Source organism: Dicentrarchus labrax, unplaced genomic scaffold (assembly GCF_905237075.1).
Source record: "Dicentrarchus labrax unplaced genomic scaffold, dlabrax2021, whole genome shotgun sequence".
Lineage (NCBI taxonomy): Eukaryota > Metazoa > Chordata > Actinopteri > Moronidae > Dicentrarchus > Dicentrarchus labrax.
Window position 1 is genome coordinate 5747979 of NW_026136715.1, and position 20551 is coordinate 5768529.

The following is a 20551-nucleotide window of genomic DNA, read 5'->3' on the forward strand; positions in this document are numbered from 1 at the left end:
GGGGCTCGACACATCTGATAACGGCAGGCAGTTCTAAACACATACAATGAGTTCCACTGCAACACAAAAACATAGGAACATACACCATCCTGGTGCTGTGAATACTCACTATAGCACCCAATGTGTATTAATCCGACACTGAAAATAACCCCAAACAAAAGCACTATTTACTCCTGTTTGAGTAACGTTTACTATAAATCTACTGACAGTAAGAAAGTACAAAATAAAGACAAAATGACAAACATTCAACAGTTTTTATACAGGATACTGAACAACATTCACTGTAAAAAGGAAACATCCAGCAGAAAGGCTCTGCTCTGTTCTTTCACATGATGTTTATGGCAGGAACTTGTCTCCTAACACAATGCTGCCACCATGTGGTCATCTCTGACAGGAGCACCTTAATCTGCTGAGATATTGAAGACGATACAGTCTTCTAGGTGTCAGGAGCTCAAGTTGCACGCTTCTTTCTTTTTCTTGTCTTTAACTCTGTTGAACACAAAAACAAATAATGTTTAACATCAAAGAACGGAGAGACCCTTGAAGCTGTGAGGAAATGGACTGACAGTTAAAAACTTACTGACTGAAGCCTTCCTGGTGTCACTGTGATGAGGAGCAGCTGCTTCATCGGTTGTGACTGCAGGCTTCGATGCCCGTAACAGATATTTAGGTACATGCTGAGACACAGAAACAAAAATCATCAGCACAGAAGAAGCTAAATGTAGACAGCAGTACCTAGTGTTATGGCTGGATGGTGCCTTATATATCAGTATATTCATGTGAATGTGTGCCCACTGATTTACACAATTTACAACATGATGTGAATTATGCATTTTGAAGGAAACAAACCCAATTTCATAAGTAAGAATAAAAACTAAATCCATCGTGTATCGTCACTTTAAGGAATCTGACCCACTAAATGCAACATGGAATAATAAACACTAATTCTCATAATGCACCATTAACTGCCTCTTAGCACTTTATCTCATCCCTATTCTTATTGTTGCACTTCTTATGATCTTCACTTTTTACTGTATTCTGTAAAGATCTGAACTGAACTGATCTCAAAGTATGAAAAGAGGTCTTTTGTTTAATATTTTGATATTGACAGATTTGAGATACAGATATCTGAACTCAGGGTATCTTCTGATATAGATTCCCGATCCAATACACCATTTATGTATATATATATATAACAGAAACACTGAATTCAGCTGTGACATTGACGGAGAATCTGTATTTAATTCAGGGTTTCTGCAGGTTTCAACAGGTAAAATTTAACACCTTTTTAAGACCAAAATTAAGGTTGGTTCCACTTTGGTTATTATTACAACTTAATCAATACAAATCTTTCCCAAAAACATATTTAAAAGATGCAATTTTATAATTTTTTTTATTAAGTTAAAGCGAAAAATGGATTTTAGACTTTTTATGACCACATGGACACCCTGAAATTGACTGTACCTGGCTGATGTCCAATCTGCTTTATAGTATTAACCCTGACACTGATCTAAATGTATCGGATTCAAGCGTTCCTCCTTTTGTTTATTTTACAGAAAGAAGTACTAAATACCCTTGCTTTTATGTGTTTCCATGTCCAAAGTGGGCAATAATGTGACTGACTGCAAGCTAATCATTGAAACACCACTGAGAAGATGCTCCCAGCCACAAAGTGCTTGAGCAACAGAGGACAGTAGTACAAGTCTTTGTTGTGTAAAAACGCACACCGGCGACACAAAGATGTCCTCGAGTGAGTAAACAAAGCGCTGCCTCCTCTAGCCGGTAACAGCTTTAAAAAGAGCACTTAAAGCCTGGAAGAAAACAAAACAAGCCTCATCTAAAGGCAATGAAAGCAGGAAACCAAGGCTACCTGGCCCCTTGAGCCGTGCCCTGAGACGTAAGAAGTCACAATAGATCAGTATCTACAAGAGGAGAGGCAGCAGCAGTAACCCTTGCAGGTGAACGCACGAGCACCCGCAGCTGCCCCAGTATTTGTGCATCACTTCTAACATTATATGTAAAGCAGGAAATGTGGTTAAATGCCACAGCGACACCCGTACAGTGACAGGGGTTGCCCTGGCACACCGTCTGTAAAGAGACCACAGTCTCTGATAAAAGCTTCAAGAATTCCCCCTTGTCCTACTTACTGGAACACGTTAGTGGCACACTTGAGGTTACTGAAGTGAATAACATGCCTGGGGAGCGTTCATGGCACGCATTACATTTTTAATGTTTAGCATTTTCTGTATTTTACACAGTTTTTGATAAGATCGTACTTCCCCATACTACACAACTTCTACATTTAAAATGTTCTCACGGTGAATTTAACCACCCTTGAGAAGATTCGGACTCAAGGGGAAGAGTGGGGCTGGTTGATAGGGTTGGGTTTGGGGGGGGGGGCAGATGGGTGGGGTACCTCTCACTATGAGTAGTTAATTTGAATAATGTAGCCGTACTATGCTTGTATGCACTTTCATTTCCAATGCATGCTGCAAAACAATACTGTACAGTGGGTTTCGAAAAAAGGTTTGAAGATTATCAAAGGGAGTCATTAATCTAAATGAGAAAAAAAAACAAATGCTTTAAGTGAAAAATAAATAACCTGGTAAGACCCGGAAAGTAGTTTAATAGCTGTTACTAACAGTATTTTTTTAAAGACTTGTTAACCCATCTGGATGAAATAATATTCTGTCTACTGAATCTGTTTCATAATCCAAACAAAGATGGTAGCCGGAAATGCCCTGTCGTCGCACAACCCAAGGAGAGTCCGAATGGAAGGTAGTCGCTTGGGAATCATTAACTCTGGTTACTTGACACATTCAGAATGACTACAAATGTCCTTTCAGAGAGGAGAGGAAGAGAGAGCCCCGACAGCCGTTAAAACATCGATATAGCAGAGGATGGTTTCGATCCATCGACCTCTGGGTTATGGGCCCAGCACGCTTCCGCTGCGCCACTCTGCTGTAAAGCACCCCAGATGGGACTCGAACCCACAATCCCTGGCTTAGGAGGCCAGTGCCTTATCCATTAGGCCACTGGGGCTTAATGGGTTTAATAACGACAGGCAGTTCTACAAACATGCAATGATAAGTACAGTCCCACAGAGCCAGAGAGTGCGGCTGTAGACCATTATTGTTTCACATTTAGTACTGAAAATTATACATACAAAAATAATGTAAATTCTCCCCACACTGCAGATTGATTGGAAGAAATTAATTTTATAAAGCAATCCATTAAGTTTACGTTTAATTTTGACAAATTTAATCTGATAATGAATGTTAATTAAACAGTAAGTGGCTGCGGCTGACGAGGTACAGCGGGTCGTCCATTAGTTGTAGTGGTTGGTGGTGAGCCACAATGTTCCTTCATTTAAATGAACATGCACACTGTAGCTTAGTTTGGGTCAATTCCACATACACCATCCTGGTGCTGTGATTACTCACTATAGCACCCAGTGTATTTTAATCCCACACAGAAAATAATCCCAAATAAATGCACAATTTACTCCTGTTTGAGTAACGTTTACTAAAATAATCCAAACAAAGATGGTAGCCGAAAATGCCATGTCGTTGCACAACCCAAGGAGAATCCGAATGGAAGGTAGTCGCTTGGGAATCATTAATTGTTGTTACACAATCAGAATGACTACAAATGTCTTTTTAGAGAACAAAGGAAGAGACAGCCCCGACAGCTGTTAAAACATCGATAGCAGAGGATGGTTTCGATCCATCGACCTCTGGGTTATGGGCCCAGCACGCTTCCGCTGCGCCACTCTGCTGTAAAGGACCCCAAATGGGACTCAAACCCCCAACCCCTGGCTTAGGAGGCCAGTGCCTTATCCATTAGGCCACTGGGGCTCGACAGGTCTGATAATGAACACATACGATGAGTTCCACTGCCACGAAAAAACATGGGACGCTGCACAATGTGTGGTTTTAAATAACATGAAAATGGCCCCTGACGCTACTGTAGCAGTGAAAGAAAAAACAGAAAGAGGAGGGGGAGAGAGGTGGACACAGTAAAGCTAAAGGAGAACAGCCAGAATGAATTGAAACCACTTGGTGATAGAGGCCACAGGACGAGGATCATTATCTCTGGCTGTACTGTACTGTTGAGATGTTAAAAGTGACTTCAAAACATGGGTTTAATACGTGTCATCCTGTCAACGTCCTGCCAGTAAAACAATGATAGCAGAGGATGGTTTCGATCCATCGACCTCTGGGTTATGGGCCCAGCACGCTTCCGCTGCGCCACTCTGCTGTCAACGTATCCTGTATGCACAGTCGATTGTATCATACTTCATGTCTGGCTACATGGATAGGAAACAAATTTCAGAAACTAATGCAGCAAAAATAATACTTTTTTTATCCAAATGGAGAATCTCTGAGGACTCTGGAAACACCTTCGGAAAAAAGGGATTCTTACCATTCCGACTCTAATGGTAAAACGTGACAGAGGAACAAACTGGGGCTTGTATTTAGCTTGTAATATATATTAGAAGACATCCTAGTGTCAAAAACCTATCATATTGGCAATAATGTTAAAATACTGTGATGTTCGGGTTATATTGGTGAGACATATTGTGTACGTACACATCTTGTAGAGCCAAAATGAGCTCAATACCTGAAACAACAAATGATAACATATTTAGAGTGGGAAGCTCTGCATTTTCATCTCATGCTGTCTGGTAGATAAACAACAGATGATACTCTCTCTGTGTGACGTTAAACTGACCCAGGAGGTCTGGGGGCGAGGATCAGGATCGCTGCTGGCTCTGCTCTGGATCCTCTGGCTGTGTCGTCGTTCGGTCGAGCTGCCGGGGCGATTAATGGTGGAGGGCCGAAGGCGACTGCTGGTAGATGCAGCTTCATGTGCTTCAGCCAGGAGGTCCGTTAGTTCTCCATCACTGATCTCCTCATCCTCCTCCTCCTCCTCCACGATGGAGCCGTCTGTATTTGTACAATTTCACATAAAGAAAAACTAAATTTCTTGTAATAATCCTTCAAATCTATTCTATTCTTTAAAAAGTTTGCTTTTTAATGGTTACTTCCTACTATCACAATATCAGATTTTCACTACACAATTATTGTGGCCAAAAGCATTCACTATAATGATATTATTGCAATATCTCTATATATAATATCAATATTTCATTGTTTAATATCCCAATCAATATTGATATATTGTTAATCATCAAACTACTTTGGCCACTTGTGGTAGAGCCTTCCCAATATTATGTTTTCTCACTGCATCTTTAAAGAATAATATGAGTATTTCTGCATTTTAACGTCTCTCTTTTAGCAGCCCGAGAGAAAGACTACATGCAGTCAGCTCTACTTCCTTTTATTTCCTAGAAATGGATGGATGCATATAGTCTTGTCAGTTATCGTCAGTGTGGTGTAAACTTATTTTTAAAAAATGTTGTTTGTTTTGTCTTCTTTAATTTTTAAACACTGACTACCATAGTTTATTTACATGAACTCATTTTAAATGGACTTGTGATCCTTTAAAGAAGGGCTACCATTTCCACAATCTGTTCTTGAGCAGAACAAAGTGGGTGACGACTTTAGTTGACCACACAGCTTTACCTGTATGCTGAGGAACGACCGCACACTCAGGACAGATCCAGTCTCCTCCGGGGCCGATGTTTAATGACGGTGTCAAGCAGTCCATGTGATACCTGGAACAATAAGTGAAAGTTTGAATGATATTAAACATTAGTTTAAAAATAGACAAAGTCAGTCAAGTACTCAATATAATGCTACTGCTCTGACTACAATGAACACTAGTATGTTCTGATGATTAAAGACCACATTAAGGGCATCTGAGATTAGAATCATGACCAGATGTGCTGGAGGTGTAACTTGAAAGTGCCCCTGTAACTGCTTACCCTGAATCACACTGTGTGCACACTAGCAGTCGGTGTCTGCGGTCGCTGCGTCCACATTCCTCGCAGATAAACGCGCTGCTCTCCTCCTCTTCATCGCCATCATCAGTTGTCTTTGTCTGCGTCCTCACTTGGATCTGCAGCAGCACAAACAGTTCAGCTTCTCAACACTGTCCACATATTTTCTAAATACTTAGATAGAAAAGCTTCCACTGCAAATAATCACCTTCTTTTCAATGTCCCCTCCAGGAGATCGTCTCTGGTGGATGAAAGCAAAACTGATCCGATCCACTGGGCAAGTGTTGGCCGTCTGAGGGAAAGAAATGTTTCAATTTCAAGAAAAACAATTGTCCTTTTATTGGTTATAAAGTTTAGCTTTGACATAACGTGTTTTATCATGTGATTCAGATTCTATATATGAGAGATACTCTCATTGAATGTATCCCAGTGGAGGCTCATGCATCTCACTCCAAGTAATGATTATTTTCATTATCACATTATTTGATGGTTATTTTTGATGAATCCATTAATCGTTATGCCTTACATTAGCTTCACATAGCTTCAAGAGGCCCAGGGTGGCGTCTAAAGATGACTTATGTCTACTGTAAACTGCAAATATATCACATTTACAATTATATAAAACAGAGAAAATCAGAAAATGTTCAAATCTGAGAAGCAGTTTTGCTTAATAAATGACTGAAGAGAGAAAAAAAGCTGAATAACTGTCAAAAGACTCACCATTCAGCTCTAACCTCAAATGCATTTTAAAAGATATTAAATGATGTTCATGTGACTGCATCTGCTGCTGTGTCTTTAAATCTTCTGCTCAAAACAAAGATCTATTTAATGTTGGACAATTACACTTTTTGTTTTGAAAACTCCCACATATTGACATATATCTTGCAAACTATTAATATCGAGTATAGTAAGTTATAATACAGAGAAAAATTAAAAGTATCTGACATATTGTGAGTGCCAGGTGAAGTGTAGGTTTACCTGGGACCATTGGAGAATACATTCAAGGCAAAACACATGCTGACAGCTCTCCAGAGAGGCCACTGCTCGCTTGTCAAAGGGACTCAGGCAGATATAACATTTATCCGAGTGTGGTATGAAATCAGCTGTGGACTCCTCCATATCTGTAATATTAACTTAGGTAGCAAGCTATCTTCTTAACGTTCACGTTAAGTTACAGGCTGTTGTTAGCTGACGTTAGAGAGTACAGCCCTTTAGTCAATTTAGTCATACATTATTGAGCTTTGAGCATATTTCATATAAAATACTTATAATTAGTATGTCAACTAAAAAAAAAACCTGCTGCTTTTAATTTGGTTCCACGTTCCGCGCTACACCACACACTTCCTCTCCGGGTCCTTCAAAATAAAAGCATCGACTTGCACGAAAAACTATTTTTGCTTAAAATAAAAATGGATTTGTGAAAAGAGTATCTAAAATATTACTACAAACTACAAAATCTGGATTACCAACAAGGTACTTTATTTTTCTGTGTGATTTTTGTGTGATTTGTATATTTTATGCACCAATGCACCAGGACACATTCCTTGTAGGTGTAAAGACCTACTTGGCAATAAATCTAATTCTGATTCTGATTCTGGTCAAATTGATAAACTAAAGCACAATACCAGCTGTTATGACAAGGTCCTGCTTTATTATCTGATCTTGAGGCCTTGTCTCTTGGAGGATCCATGTATCATAATCTAGTTTTCATTATTTTAGCTCATACACATTACTTGCACATTATTAAGATATTTTGTGTACACACAGGTTATTATCTTGTTTGCACAAGATTTGGATCCTGTGCACACAAAGTAAATCTAATATCTAATATATATTCTTCATATCTTGCATGAAAATCCCTTAGTTTAAGATATACTCTTAACTAATACAAATACTTCATTTAGCTCTGCACGCCCATAACTTAAAAACTGCGTAACCTTGTAAATAAGAACCTCAAACATGTAAGGCCTTATATATAAGAGAAATGTGAAGTATGGTTGACCTCTATGGGCATTTTGTGTGATTTTAACAAACTAAAAACAGAAAAGTACACTCATCAAAAAGATAATGTAAAATGCTGAAAATGTATATGCCCCAGAATGATTAAAGTTGTGTTCTGTCCAAAACTTTATCTCTAAAGAGACTTTAAGTTTTTATCTATTTTTATGCAATCTTTGAAGGTCTGGACCCAGATGACTTTTCTCATGAACTGGAGAGCCTCTTTTTCAGGATTGGGTGACATAGGTAGGAAACACTGACACATATAAATAATGTCATATAGGATGTGTAACAGAAAAGAAAAATATCCTCAATAAGGGCACATACATTTCTATTATAAATGCAATATTAACCTTTATTTCTAATTTGGTTGACTGTTTTTGTGTTTGGGTGGTACGGGAATGAGGAAGTTCTGTATTTGTTTTCAAATACATTTTTACTGATGTTAAAATAAATATTACAAGTTTTCAATGAATATACTTATATATCTATATTTCTGCACTGGGGTGTGTGATAAAAGTAGTCATGCTATGGCCTCCTGCACCTCCCTCAACTCTCCACCTACAGTTCACTGAAACAGGAAATTAAGAGGCTTGAACAAAGAGCAGCGTGTTATACACTGACTGTTTTCTGAGAGGAGCAACAAAACACTGCTTTTATCTCACGCGTGTTCGAGATGCAGCGTGGCTTTCTGCATTTGGAGATCAGGGAAAGGAGTCTCTAAGCGACCTGGTAAGTGTGTTTTTTCTCCCATATACTTTTTTTAAACTATATTTAATCTAGTTTTAGATTCTGTTAAGAATTTAAAAATAAAAATCTAAAGCTGTAATTCCTCAAAATGGGGTGAAAACACTTCAACATCGTACAACTGATTTAGTGCTCAGGATTCAAGTATGTTTAAAGTCAATCAGGTGACACATTTCATGTCTCAAATATGCTAGTGAAAGTGTGACTTTCATTGTCAGTTACTTCCAGTTTAGTGGTCTTTTTGTTTCACTTCACCCTTGATTTGAAAGCAGAATAAAAAACAACAACAAAAAAAAGACTGAAAATGTTTTTAACCGAGTAGAAGATTTGTTTCCAAGGTAATGTTAAAGTAAAAGTGGAAAAACTGAGTGAAAACATGTTTGTGTTGCTACAGTCACAGAAACCCTCAACCTGAACCTCATCAACCTACGCCGTCTGACTTTGATTCGACTACACTGACAAAACACTCAAATCTGCAATGACGGACCTCAACTGCAGTGGCCATTCAGAAGAGTACCAGTACTACCTCTTCCCAGCGGTCTACATCCTAGCTTTAGTTCTAGGTTTACCAGGAAATCTGTGTGCCCTCTTCGCCTTCACCTTCAGGACCAGACCTCGCACGGCCTTCAGTGTGTACATCAGCAACTTGGCTGTGTCAGACATCGTCATCCTCTGCACTCTACCCTTTAGGATCGACTATCACCTCAGAGGAAACAACTGGGTCTTTGAGGATGTCGCCTGCCGTATCACCGGGATTCTGTACTTCGCCAACATCTACATGAGCATCTGTTTTATGACTTGCATCTGTGTGGATCGCTACATGGCCACAGTATATCCACACACCTATCTGAGGATGCGGAGCCCCTGGTGCTCTGTGGTGGTGAGTGCGGTGCTGTGGTGTGCTGTTGGAGTGGCTATGCTGGTCTTTATCCTCATGGGACCTCTGGAAACCAATGCAGACAAACCTGGGAGCCACAGCTGCTTTGAGAACTTCGCCCATACTGAGTGGAAGACTCGTTTGGGGACATACAGCCTCCTGTGCCTGACCTTTGGCTCCCTGCTGCCTTCCCTGATCATCCTGGTGTGTTACCCTCTAGCTGCGAGGCGCATTTCAATGATTAAGACTAAAACAGCCCAAAAGGCAGTGAGGGTCATTTACACCATCCTGGCTATAATGCTGTTCTGCTTCCTGCCCAACCATATAGTTTACCTGCTTCACCTCCTCGTACGACTGAAAGTAATCCAGAACTGCTCCGCTATGATCGCCATATACCACGCCAGGCGGGTGACCATGGCGCTCGTCATCCTCAACACATGCCTGGACCCCGTGCTGTACTTTGTCACCACCAGCCACTGCAAATGGAAGCGCCTAAAGATGGCATGGCTGTGGCGGAAAATCAGGAGGCACAGGGGTGTTTATAACGTCACAGTAGACCAAGAGGGTTAACAGCATGTTTACTTGTAAATATAGCTCTGTATATGCTTCATTGTCACTGAAAATGTAACTTCTGTAATGCAAAAATCTGACTTTTCTATAAACATGTTTATTCAAATTGGCTTTGTACATCAAAATAAAGGCAGAAATCAGAATTTGAGCGTCTTATTTTTCTTGCGCTTTATAAATGAGTCCATGAGATGCCGGCAACGTCACCAAAAAAGAATGGGCCATTCGGGGCAGAAGCCTGGATACATTTAGGAAAACTGAATCATTTAAGGATCAATACCCGAACAGTTCATGGGAAGAAAATGCTGTTGAACTTCACAGGTAAGAATTTAAAATTCTCTGCACTGGGAAGTAGTTTTCATCCTCCACAAATCCAGGTCCAGGAGTTCTTTTTTTAGTGTGAATTTCCCTTCAAATGTTCACATTTTGGGACTAAAGATGTTTCAGCACAGTCCAGATGGAAGGCCTTTTTTCAGCAGAGTTGAAAGGAAGCTCCCCAAGTCTTCATCCTGACAAAGAAAACCAGAACATAACATCAAAAAAGACGCAATGTAAGAAATGACACAGCACAAACAATACATAAAAGAACTGGAAGAGGACTAAAAGCAGAGTTCAGTTCTGTGTTTATCAAAGTAGTTCCCCAATTTCTTAAACATGAAGCAGCTGCTACTTTCGACCCCTCGTTTTTTGCATATGTCAGAGCGATTGTTTTGCTTGAATTACTTTTGTAATATTTGACAAAAAAAATATGCAAATTATTATTTAACAGATCCTATTAATCATTTTCATTTCAACTTGTGACCCCAGAATGGTAACTACTGATATACTGCATATTACAGTAAATTACAACTGCAACTAACTGTTCATTATCATTTAATCTACAAATTATTAATAATTATTCTTTTGCAGTGGTTTTGTACAGTGCCTTTCTTCCGATCCCTCAAAGCGCTTTTACAATACATGCCACATTCTCCCATTCACATACATTCATACAGTGATGGAAAACGCTCTTCACAAACAGAAACACACAGACACATTTGTGGTTCAGTATTTGGCTCAAGGACACTGTCGACACAGTAATTGTGTGGTCTATAATGTCTGAAAACTGTGAAAATGTTTTTTATTTTAATCCAACCTTCAAAATTTTTTTTTTTTCGGTCCAAATTATATATATTCAGTGCACAACGATATAGAAGACATAAAAGCAGAACATTATTATATTCGAGAAGCTGAAATCATTTCATTCTAATCCTTACAGTATTGCATTGCATTTCACTGCACATTTTGCTTGCGTGTGATAAACAAATAAACCCATGAGGCCATGACAATCGATAATCTTACAAATGTGTTTAGTGATCTTCCCGTCAAAAACTAAAGTATAGTCAACTAGGATTTAAGTTTTGTGGCAATCAAAACACTTTATGGAGAGAAGTTCAGATGGAAAGGATGTTACAAGGCAAAAATAGACATATCTTTTGTCGTCTTGCTCTTGAGCATGGAACACATTAAGCCACATAAACCACCCTCCTTCCATTGCGCAGTGAGTGCAACAGAAAGGTTACACCCTCTACTCTCATCTTATTGTCACTTTCAAAGCCCCCTTCTCTTATACTGTCCACCCACAAGTGCTTTCACTTCTATGGCTCATCAAACCTCGTGGGCATGTAAAAAAACCAGAGAAGTGTGGCCCAACTGGATTTCACCAAACAATGCAAACAGGAAACACTGTGGGCAGGGTTTTAATCATTATACAAGTTGTACAATATACAGCTTCTACTTCATCATCGCTCCTTCTCTGCTGCTTGATTTATTTAAGGACATTTGAGGACACAAACTGTCTCTGCAGAAGTCAATACAACTTTATGATTTTTGGGGAAACACAATTTTGAATCAGTGATGATTCTGTGAGCTGCAACAATTTCTGTAGTAAAATCTTAATAATAAAGATAATGCAACAAATCAGGAAGACAGGACTACAACTTTTACTTTGAACACAATCATGGCTGGATATCACTCAACTACCATGCAGGATATATCAAATTAATTAAAATCTATTATAGGGTTTGTTTATCTATTCTCTCCGTATTTAAAATTACAGCAGAGCAAATAATATTTGAGAGGCGAGTTTATATTGTTATGGTGTATTCGGGTGGTAATGCAGAAATACATTTTCTTCCACTTGTAACAAACATAAAGCAGAAGATTACATGTTCTAAATGGAGGTGTGTGACCACAGCCCACAGTGGGTTTTTTACATCATTGCTTTGTGCACAATACTCCACAAAACAAGCAGGATGCAGCAGGTTTTTATGTATTGTAAAGTAGAGTTTTGAGCCCTGCAGAAGATACAGATACAATCTGCAACTGTGTTCGTCATCTTCAAGGAAATTAGTCATCAGATGGGCCTGTGGTCACTGATCTTGTGGTGTCATGATCACTTCTAAAACCATTCTTATTGTCAGAAAAGCATCACAAACACTTTCTCAGATAATGGTTTGGGGAGCTATCAGTACCTTGCTGCAGTATCTTACTGCTTGTGGCTTCTTTGTTAACTTTCTAGGCTCAGATCTCACCACAATACCAAAACAGCTCTTGTCTTGAGTTGTCAATGACAAACATAAGAAAATGACCAGGTGTCCATCCTTATGCTGCTAGATCTCAAGAGCTGCATTCAACACTGTTGATCATACATTTCTTATTAGAAAGATTGGAAACAAGGGAGCAACTATGTGTGCGTTAGAAAATTTGTTTCCAAAACAGTCAATACATCATGTGGAATTCCACAGCGATCAATTTAAGGCCTCCCTACCCCTCAGACACATAATACATAAACACAAAATTCATTACCATAGTTATGGATAACACACAACTATAAATATATATATATTTCCTTGTCCATGAATGATCAACATATTTATACGATGTATTGCGGATAAAGTAAGTAAGTCACAAGTTAAAGCTAAAGCGCTATGATGCTCCAGTGCTAAAGCGAAGGGACAAAAAATTAGGCCTCATCTTGATTTCTAATCTATTAAAACAAAAGCAAGAACCTTGGTGTCCTAGTCAATTTCAACCTCAGTGTCCACAAAAATATAATCTCATATATCTCAAAAATAAGAGGCTGCCAATAAAAAACAGACCCAGAGAGACACACTTTCATAACCTGTAATATTGAATATTGTAATGGCCTTCTCTCTGGCCTGCCACAGAAAACTGTGGGACAGTTCAATTGCCTTATTGTGTTTTTATTGTGTTTATGTTTTTATGCTTCCTTGCTGCTAGAAAAAAAATCCTCTTTTTAGGCAATAAAGATCTGAACCGAACTCATAAGTGTAATGTGCAAGACATTTAAAAGGCCATTTAGATGCTGGCTGCTGTAGAATTTAAATTGGTGAAGCATGATCAATGAAACTGCTTTACCTGATAACTCCAGGAAAGCAACAGGACCTTGGTGTTGGGGTCTTCAGTGGAGGAGGAGACTTTGATGACGATAGACTCGACCATGACTGTGCCATCAGGGAGGTGCTGGATGGTGTAACCTTTTAACACACTGAAGCATAGAAATGGAAAAGCAAGGCGTATAACACGTTATCTTAAATGTCAAACAATGCCGTAGAAATGAAATGTGACATAGAAATATGATTCAATACAGCAATAAAAGAGCTCCAAAATTAAATATTCGACAAAATGACAGACTGTATACACTTGAGTATATTACAGATATACTATAATAATGCAGATATGTAAGTAGACGCAGGAGGCCGATTAACCCTCCTCTGCCTGTAGTGCTACCTCACCTCTTGAGGTGTGTGTAGATTCTGTGAAGTGTGTCGGTGTCGCTGTGCGGGTCCTGGAGCTGCACACGGCAGGTGAAGCGTAACTGATGTTCGTTGAGGCCTAGCTCCTTCAGGGCCTGCTCCGACGACACCAGCTTTAGACTCTGTGTTCGGGGGGGGACAAGAAGGAGGTCAATCATCAACTGTCGACCAACAAATCCCACTAGTGTGTGATAACACTGGACTTACATTTTCTTTCATGATCAGGGTTCCATGCATGGTGCGAGGTTTTTTGGGATCAGGAAGAGGCCCTTTAACACAAGAATGGATTAGAACATAAATAAATATACAAGAAAATATTACATAAAAAAACTGGTGATTTGAATACAGGCGATGCCGAAGTGCTGCTGAGTTGTCCCTACCAATACTTTTACAGATCTCAAACCATCATTTTAACTGCACATTAACACACACACACACACACACACACACACACACACACACACACACACACACACACACACACACACACACACACACACATTAAGGGCCGCCCACACCAACAACAATAATTACAACGATAACGATGTGAGCATTCACACACGGATGAACAATAAAGTCTTGCTGGCACCTTAGGAAAATGTTGATTACCTGTTACTGCTGTATGTTGCACAGAGAAAAAAAATAAGACACCTAGAAGGATATGGGTTCACAAAGTTCCTCAAAGACGAGAGGACTTAAGAGAACGTAACAATGAGAGTAGTCTCCCATTTAAGGCCATCATCAAGGACTTCAGAAACATCATTAGTGTTTGGCAGTATGTCTCAGGTAAAATTATGATTTTTATGTGTGATTAACTAAAATGACATTTAATAAGCATTTAATAAGTTGTACTCCACAATATGTCGTTACAGTTGTGGTGTGGAGCATCCACTTTAAAAAGATGTAGTTACAGTTATTCTAATTATATAATAATAACAATGTACTTATAGTTATCATTACTGGTGTGGACAGCCCTTTAAGGTCTATAATGAAGAAGTGTGACAGTTGGGGAATACCTGACCTTATGATTAGGATCTACTGCACTGCGCATTGTCAGCTAGCTGCAGCTCTGGCAGTAGTAGTAGTGGTTAGTAGTAGAGTTTAAAAGTCTTAAAAAAACTAACATCAATCAACTGATATTATATTTAAATCTTTGGTGTAAGGTGCCAATATGTATGTATGTAGGATAGATATTTATTGAATTTTATTCACAAGTGGATCAGAAGTTGAGTTTGTATGAGTCATTTAACTATAACACATGACATTCCTCATTATAACAACTAATTGGGTCGTGACATTTTGGCACGAGGGAAAGATTTCTAGCTGAGTAAAGTACAAGAACAAACATTGCAATCACATAAACTAGAAACTAAAATGGAGCCTACTGTGTGCCTACACAGTTTCAGCTGTACCTAAAACACTGTTACCACAGACAAGCCACTTCATTTCTCCTTAGGGTGCAAACTAAACAAACAAATTCTTAAGTTTTCTAAACCATTAAACAAAACACACCTCCAAGAGCCATCTCCCTCTTGAGCAGGTTGAGTGAGATATCCACAGGCACACTGGGGTTTGTTGTCACAGTCACTGTCTCTCCGTTTGCCGGCATGTAGCAATCGATGCCTGCCATTTAAAAAGAGAAACATTCACTGTCATCGCCTTCACTTCCTGCTGTGTGCAATGAGCATGCAAACATTTACCAATTACTTTTAATGAGCCAAACATGATTGATGAGACATGTCTACTTTGCTAATCTGTTTAAAGCTGTGGATGGAGATGCACTTACTGAACTCCTGTTCAATCTTTCCCTTGAGGAACTCCATTTTCACTGCTTCCCCATGAACCAGCAGCATGTTTCGAGGCTCTGCCATACGAATGAGCTGCATGATGCCCTTCGCATCTGCATGGGCACTGAAAGACATGTACTCCACCTGGAGCTTCACATCCAACTGGAACAAATACAGAGAAATTAGTTAATCCCAATACCAGTGTTGTTTTTCACATGGATCCCAGTTTCATGTATTTACGGGTTGTTTTTAAAAAGGTCCAGTGTGTAGGACTACTGGCATCTAGTGGTGTACTTGCTGATTGCAACAGCCAGTGTTTGGTTTGTCTGTTCTGGGCTACTGTAGAAACATAACAGACTCAGTAGAAGAAGACCTGCTTCCTCTATAGATAGAACAGCTCATTCTAAGGCAACAAAAAACACAACTATCTTATTTTCCAGTGATTATACACCAATGAAAACATACTTATAAATATTATATGCCAATTCTGCCAATACAATCTATTAAATGTTACACACTGGACCTTTAAAGGAATCATTTGATATTTCGAGAAATTCTCTTATTGGCTTTCTTTGTCTTCTTTCTCTAATATCTGTTATTATATATATAAATATTAATTATAAGTGAACTTTAGAGTCTTTTTTGTGTATAGTCTTTATGCTAAGCTAAGCTAACCACCTCCTGGTTGGAGCTTTGTGTTTAACATGTCTGTTAATAAATAAATAAAAATATTTATTTGCTGGGCAATAAGACAGTAATCAATCTTCACATCTAACTAATGCTAAGACAGCAAAAATGCGTGATGACGAGTTCCAGGTATAAAATATGTGACTTCATCTGTAGAGTTGAAATAAATAATTAAAGCCATAAAACACAGGACATGAATAACACAAATGAACGGGAAATAAAAAAACTGTCTTACTGTTGATCTTCCTTCCATCTCCAGTTTCCTCTGCCCATTCAGGATTTTGTGGCCGATTGTTCCTTGTACACAATATCCAGGCATGATGACCTAAAACACAAAGCGGAGCTAGTTGTTTATAAAGCATTGTTACTTTTAAAAAACATCTCCCATGTGCTTCTATCTTCCAGACTCACCATGTTCTTCTCATTGCCTGCCCATTTCTTGAAGATCTGCAAGGACTGACCGGCATGCAGCATACCTGGCGTGGCAAACACCACCTGAAAGTGAACACATTGTTGTAGATTCATCCTGAAGCTTTTGTAATGCTTGTACACTTTGGAGGAAAAAAACAATACCTACCATCGGCCCGGGGTTATCAGCGTAGGAGCGGTCAAAGGCCTTGATGTGCTTAAATTCAAACATGTTTCTTTGTACAAAGGTTTTTCGAATCTTCTGGTTGGTCCATGTTATGAAAAGCTTGTAATAGTGGTTAGCTTTCTCCGTCAGCCCAGTGGAGAAGTAGATTGGGGCCTTTAAGTTCATCCTCTCCCTGGTTGGGGAGAAGAGGTAATTACAGTGTCTGCTCGATGAGCCGCCACTTAATATGACACAGATCGTACACCACCATCATTCTATCATGCTTTATATAATGAATACAGCTATTTTAGTTTTTAGTGCAGACAGTTTGTGGCCTTTGTGTATTGTAATCATGTGCAATTACACCACATTATTATTATTATTATTATTATTAGATTTAATCTTTTTCTGCTATCACTCAGCCAAGGAACGAGGATTATCTCCACACATCACTGTCTTTGCTCTCTTATTTTTGTTCTCTGACAGAGACTTTTTAGATTCACAAACTTATAAAACAAATATAAAAAGGGTTTTATGTGAATTTTGCGGTTTGAATAACAGTCCTACCAAAATGTTTCCAACAGGATGCAGAGTTCTTGCGCTCTTCCGAGGGCAAAAACTGGAATGAGAACCTGAATGAAAACAAAGATCTTGGATAAATAAAATCTCTCCATGACACCATATCAAAAAGAACAAATACATTCAGCTATCTGTGTCTCCTACCTTCCCCCCTCTTTCTATGCTTTCATGCACTTTCTTCAAAAAGTCCCTCTCTCTGCATCTCTTTGAGTCACGGATGGTGGTGGCATAAGTAGATTCTGAGATGAGGATGTCTGGACGGCACTTATCGATCCACGCAGCGCTGCAAATGTACAACACAAAGATGAAGATATTATTATTTACCTACATACATGTAGCTATAAAGTCAAGCATGACAATTGGTAAACACAGTAAAGGCCACTTACCCTAAATGCCGGTCTGGTGTCATGTTATAGTCTCCCTAAAAATGAAAAATACATTATTCTGAGGTGTTGGCCGTCAATATTCACTGACTCTACAGTGCAGTTTTGTTTACACTCACAGTGTAGACCACAGACTCTGATCCCACTTTGATGTGCACCATGGCAGCTCCCAGGACATGGCCTGCATAGTACGCCTTGATCTCCAGCTCATCATCCACCTGCCGGCAGCACAACAGAAACAGCTTGATTTGCCATCAAAAGAGACGAGCAGCTGGTGCAGAAATGATTAATAAACACCTGGGCACATCAAAAATAATATTAGCACTGCACCTGGACGGTTTGGTGGAGGTTCAAAGGTACCACTTTCTTCATGCAGTCCTTGATCATCTGCGAGGTGAAGAAGTTGGTTTCTCCCTTTTTGTCGACGGTGATCTTCCGGAAATCTTCCAGCAAAATGGGACAGATAGCCTTGGTGGGATGGGTCATGTAGATGGGTCCATCGTAGCCCACCATCTCACTCATGAAGGGCAGAGCGCCACAGTGGTCCAAGTGGAAATGGCTGAGAATGAAACAGGTGTAACCTTGTTGTTTTGTTTTTTTTCTTCATTGTTTTATTTATTTGATACATAAAATGTGAGAGAAATGGTGGCGTATACAATATGATGACAACAAACCTGATAATCACACAGTCCAAAAAGTCTGTCAGACGACCATTCTGAGTTATGTAAGAAAAGTCTGGGAAACGTCTCTGCAATGACAATACAGGATTATACTGTAAATTATCTTACATAAAAGTCACAGTATGGTATTTTAAAAACAGGTTTTGAGTGCAGTGCGTTTAACAAGACTGTTGGAGGGTAGCTGAAGTCCGAGATGTAGTTAGAGTAGAAGAGGGATTACAGTTTGAAATGGGCAAATACTGCAAACAATGATTATTTATTTGTCTGTTAAGTCCTTAATTTGTGTTTCTCCCACAGTGTAAGGTGACGTCTGCAAATGTCTTGTTCTGTTCAACCCAACGACATTCAGTTTACAATGACATGAAGGCAGAAGAAGTGGCAACTAGAAAATGTTTGGATTTTTTGCTAAAAAAAACAAAAAACGTCTTAAGCAATTAATTGCGTAATTTTCAGCTCTAATCTCAACATGGTGTAAGCCAGTCTGGCTGACCAACAACTACTACATCAATGCTCTTTCCTTGGTTTTTATCTTGTACACTGCAAAATCATTATGTCACACTGCTAACTTGCGCATTCCCTAAACAATATTTTGCACTTTCCTGCAAACTGTACAGATATTCATCCATTTATTTAAATAACGGTTACATATATATCTTTTTATATTTGTATACACCGATCAGCTATAACATTGTGAGCACTGACTGGTGAAGTAAATAACGCTGATTATCTGGTTATTATGGCCCCTGTCAGTGGGTGGGATATATCAGGCAGCAAGTGAACATTTTGTCCTCAAATATGATGAGTTAGAAGCGGGGAAAATGGGCAGCGTGAGGGTGTGAGTGACTTTGACAAGGGGCCACACTGTGACGGCTAGACGACTGGGTCAGAGCATCTCCAAACCTGCAGCTCTAGTGGGGGGGTTCCCGGTCTGCAGAGGCCAGTACCGATCAAAAGTGGTCCAAGGAAGGAGAAGTGGGGTGCCCAGGTGCTCACAATGTTATGGTTTCTATCTTCATTTATATTTCTCTCTGTTTCTTCTAATGCACATTTACCAAAGCAGATTCCATGCATGTGAACAACCTACCTGACAATAAACCTGATTCTGATTCAGTGTAGGTTCACAGAATGAAAACAAAACCAAAGAACCTTGTTTACTGTTAACTTATCCGGCTTACTCACATCATCGTTGTATCCCATGTGCATCCCACAGTCCAGCATTATGTTTTTGCCTCCAATAGAGACCAGGATGCAGCTGCGGCCGACATCCTGTCCAGCACCTTGGAGAGGGAACAGTCAAGTTTCAGGAAAAACCGTAAACGCACCACTAAAAAAAAAAACCCTCCAGACACAAGTTAGTGCTGTTCAAAGAGAGCTGAAACATTTAACGAGTGGATAACATCGACGTTACACTTCTCATTTACGTTACTGTTGACGGAACTAGCATTGCAGATGCTAGTTTACGTTAGCTGTAACTCACCCAGTGGTGTTACTTTTATTTCAGGCATATTTTTCAGTTTCTGGTGTTAAATGAGTAACACCGAGGTAACCCCGGCGGGCCGACTGCTCCCGGTGAATCACTTCTTGTTTACAAACAAATGTTTATTGTCTAACTTGTGTACATGTGGGTCATTTTGAGTACCGACCCGTTTCAAGCTACCGACAGCAAAAAAAAAGTCTACTCTTCTTCCGGGTAGCGATTTCAAAATAAAACCTCCACTCGCAAACAGGATTTTGTTGTTTTTATTGGAACTTGGCTTTTAGTATCACAACACTGTTGAGTTGAGCCATCAGAACTGGTAAATGGAGAGAAAAAAAATGTGTATTCCCTCTCAGTATATTTAAATTTGACTATATATTTATTAAAATAAATAAAATTCATTATTTCCCTACTTCAATTTCCTCCCAGGTTAGACAGACTTTATTCATCCCACATTGGGGGAATTCACTTG

General features: G+C 39.3%; 3 protein-coding genes and 4 non-coding genes across 8 annotated transcripts; 1 reads left to right on the forward strand and 6 right to left on the reverse strand.

Annotated features, from left to right (window-relative positions):
* Nucleotides 1–240: 240 nt before the first annotated feature.
* LOC127377887 (PHD and RING finger domain-containing protein 1-like) lies at nucleotides 241–7253 on the reverse strand. Of its 2 annotated transcripts, none has more exons than XM_051426171.1 (7): nucleotides 6884–7253; nucleotides 6114–6197; nucleotides 5891–6024; nucleotides 5589–5680; nucleotides 4735–4949; nucleotides 585–677; nucleotides 241–489 (listed from the first exon to the last, which is right to left on the reverse strand). In XM_051426171.1, the coding sequence occupies exons 1-7, from the start codon at nucleotides 7022–7024 to the stop codon at nucleotides 484–486; spliced, it is 765 nt and encodes a 254-aa protein (XP_051282131.1). In that variant the 5' UTR covers nucleotides 7025–7253; the 3' UTR covers nucleotides 241–483. The 2 variants fall into 2 exon arrangements, with proteins under 2 accessions (XP_051282131.1, XP_051282130.1); XM_051426170.1 differs by having other exon boundaries at nucleotides 581–677.
* Nucleotides 2892–2963, reverse strand: trnam-cau (transfer RNA methionine (anticodon CAU)). Its single transcript has one exon. It is a non-coding gene; the product is annotated as a tRNA-Met (tRNA).
* On the reverse strand, nucleotides 2970–3042 carry trnar-ccu (transfer RNA arginine (anticodon CCU)). Its single transcript has one exon. It is a non-coding gene; the product is annotated as a tRNA-Arg (tRNA).
* trnam-cau (transfer RNA methionine (anticodon CAU)) lies at nucleotides 3707–3778 on the reverse strand. Its single transcript has one exon. It is a non-coding gene; the product is annotated as a tRNA-Met (tRNA).
* trnam-cau (transfer RNA methionine (anticodon CAU)) lies at nucleotides 4189–4260 on the reverse strand. The gene has a single exon. It is a non-coding gene; the product is annotated as a tRNA-Met (tRNA).
* A 1213-nt stretch (nucleotides 7254–8466) lies between the features above and the next one.
* On the forward strand, nucleotides 8467–10240 carry LOC127377592 (lysophosphatidic acid receptor 6). The gene is made up of 2 exons (XM_051425638.1): nucleotides 8467–8635; nucleotides 9045–10240. Exon 2 carries the CDS (start codon nucleotides 9129–9131, stop codon nucleotides 10095–10097), a length of 969 nt encoding a protein of 322 aa, XP_051281598.1. The 5' UTR covers nucleotides 8467–8635; nucleotides 9045–9128; the 3' UTR covers nucleotides 10098–10240.
* Nucleotides 10175–20282, reverse strand: ints11 (integrator complex subunit 11). Its single transcript, XM_051425637.1, has 17 exons — nucleotides 20080–20282; nucleotides 19782–19879; nucleotides 18597–18670; nucleotides 18253–18481; nucleotides 18042–18140; nucleotides 17926–17960; nucleotides 17684–17822; nucleotides 17528–17592; nucleotides 16964–17153; nucleotides 16798–16881; nucleotides 16622–16711; nucleotides 15699–15861; nucleotides 15425–15535; nucleotides 14120–14181; nucleotides 13892–14034; nucleotides 13515–13644; nucleotides 10175–10603 (listed from the first exon to the last, which is right to left on the reverse strand). Exons 1-17 carry the CDS (start codon nucleotides 20105–20107, stop codon nucleotides 10538–10540), a joined length of 1806 nt encoding a protein of 601 aa, XP_051281597.1. The 5' UTR covers nucleotides 20108–20282; the 3' UTR covers nucleotides 10175–10537.
* Between the last annotated feature and the right edge of the window lie 269 nt (nucleotides 20283–20551).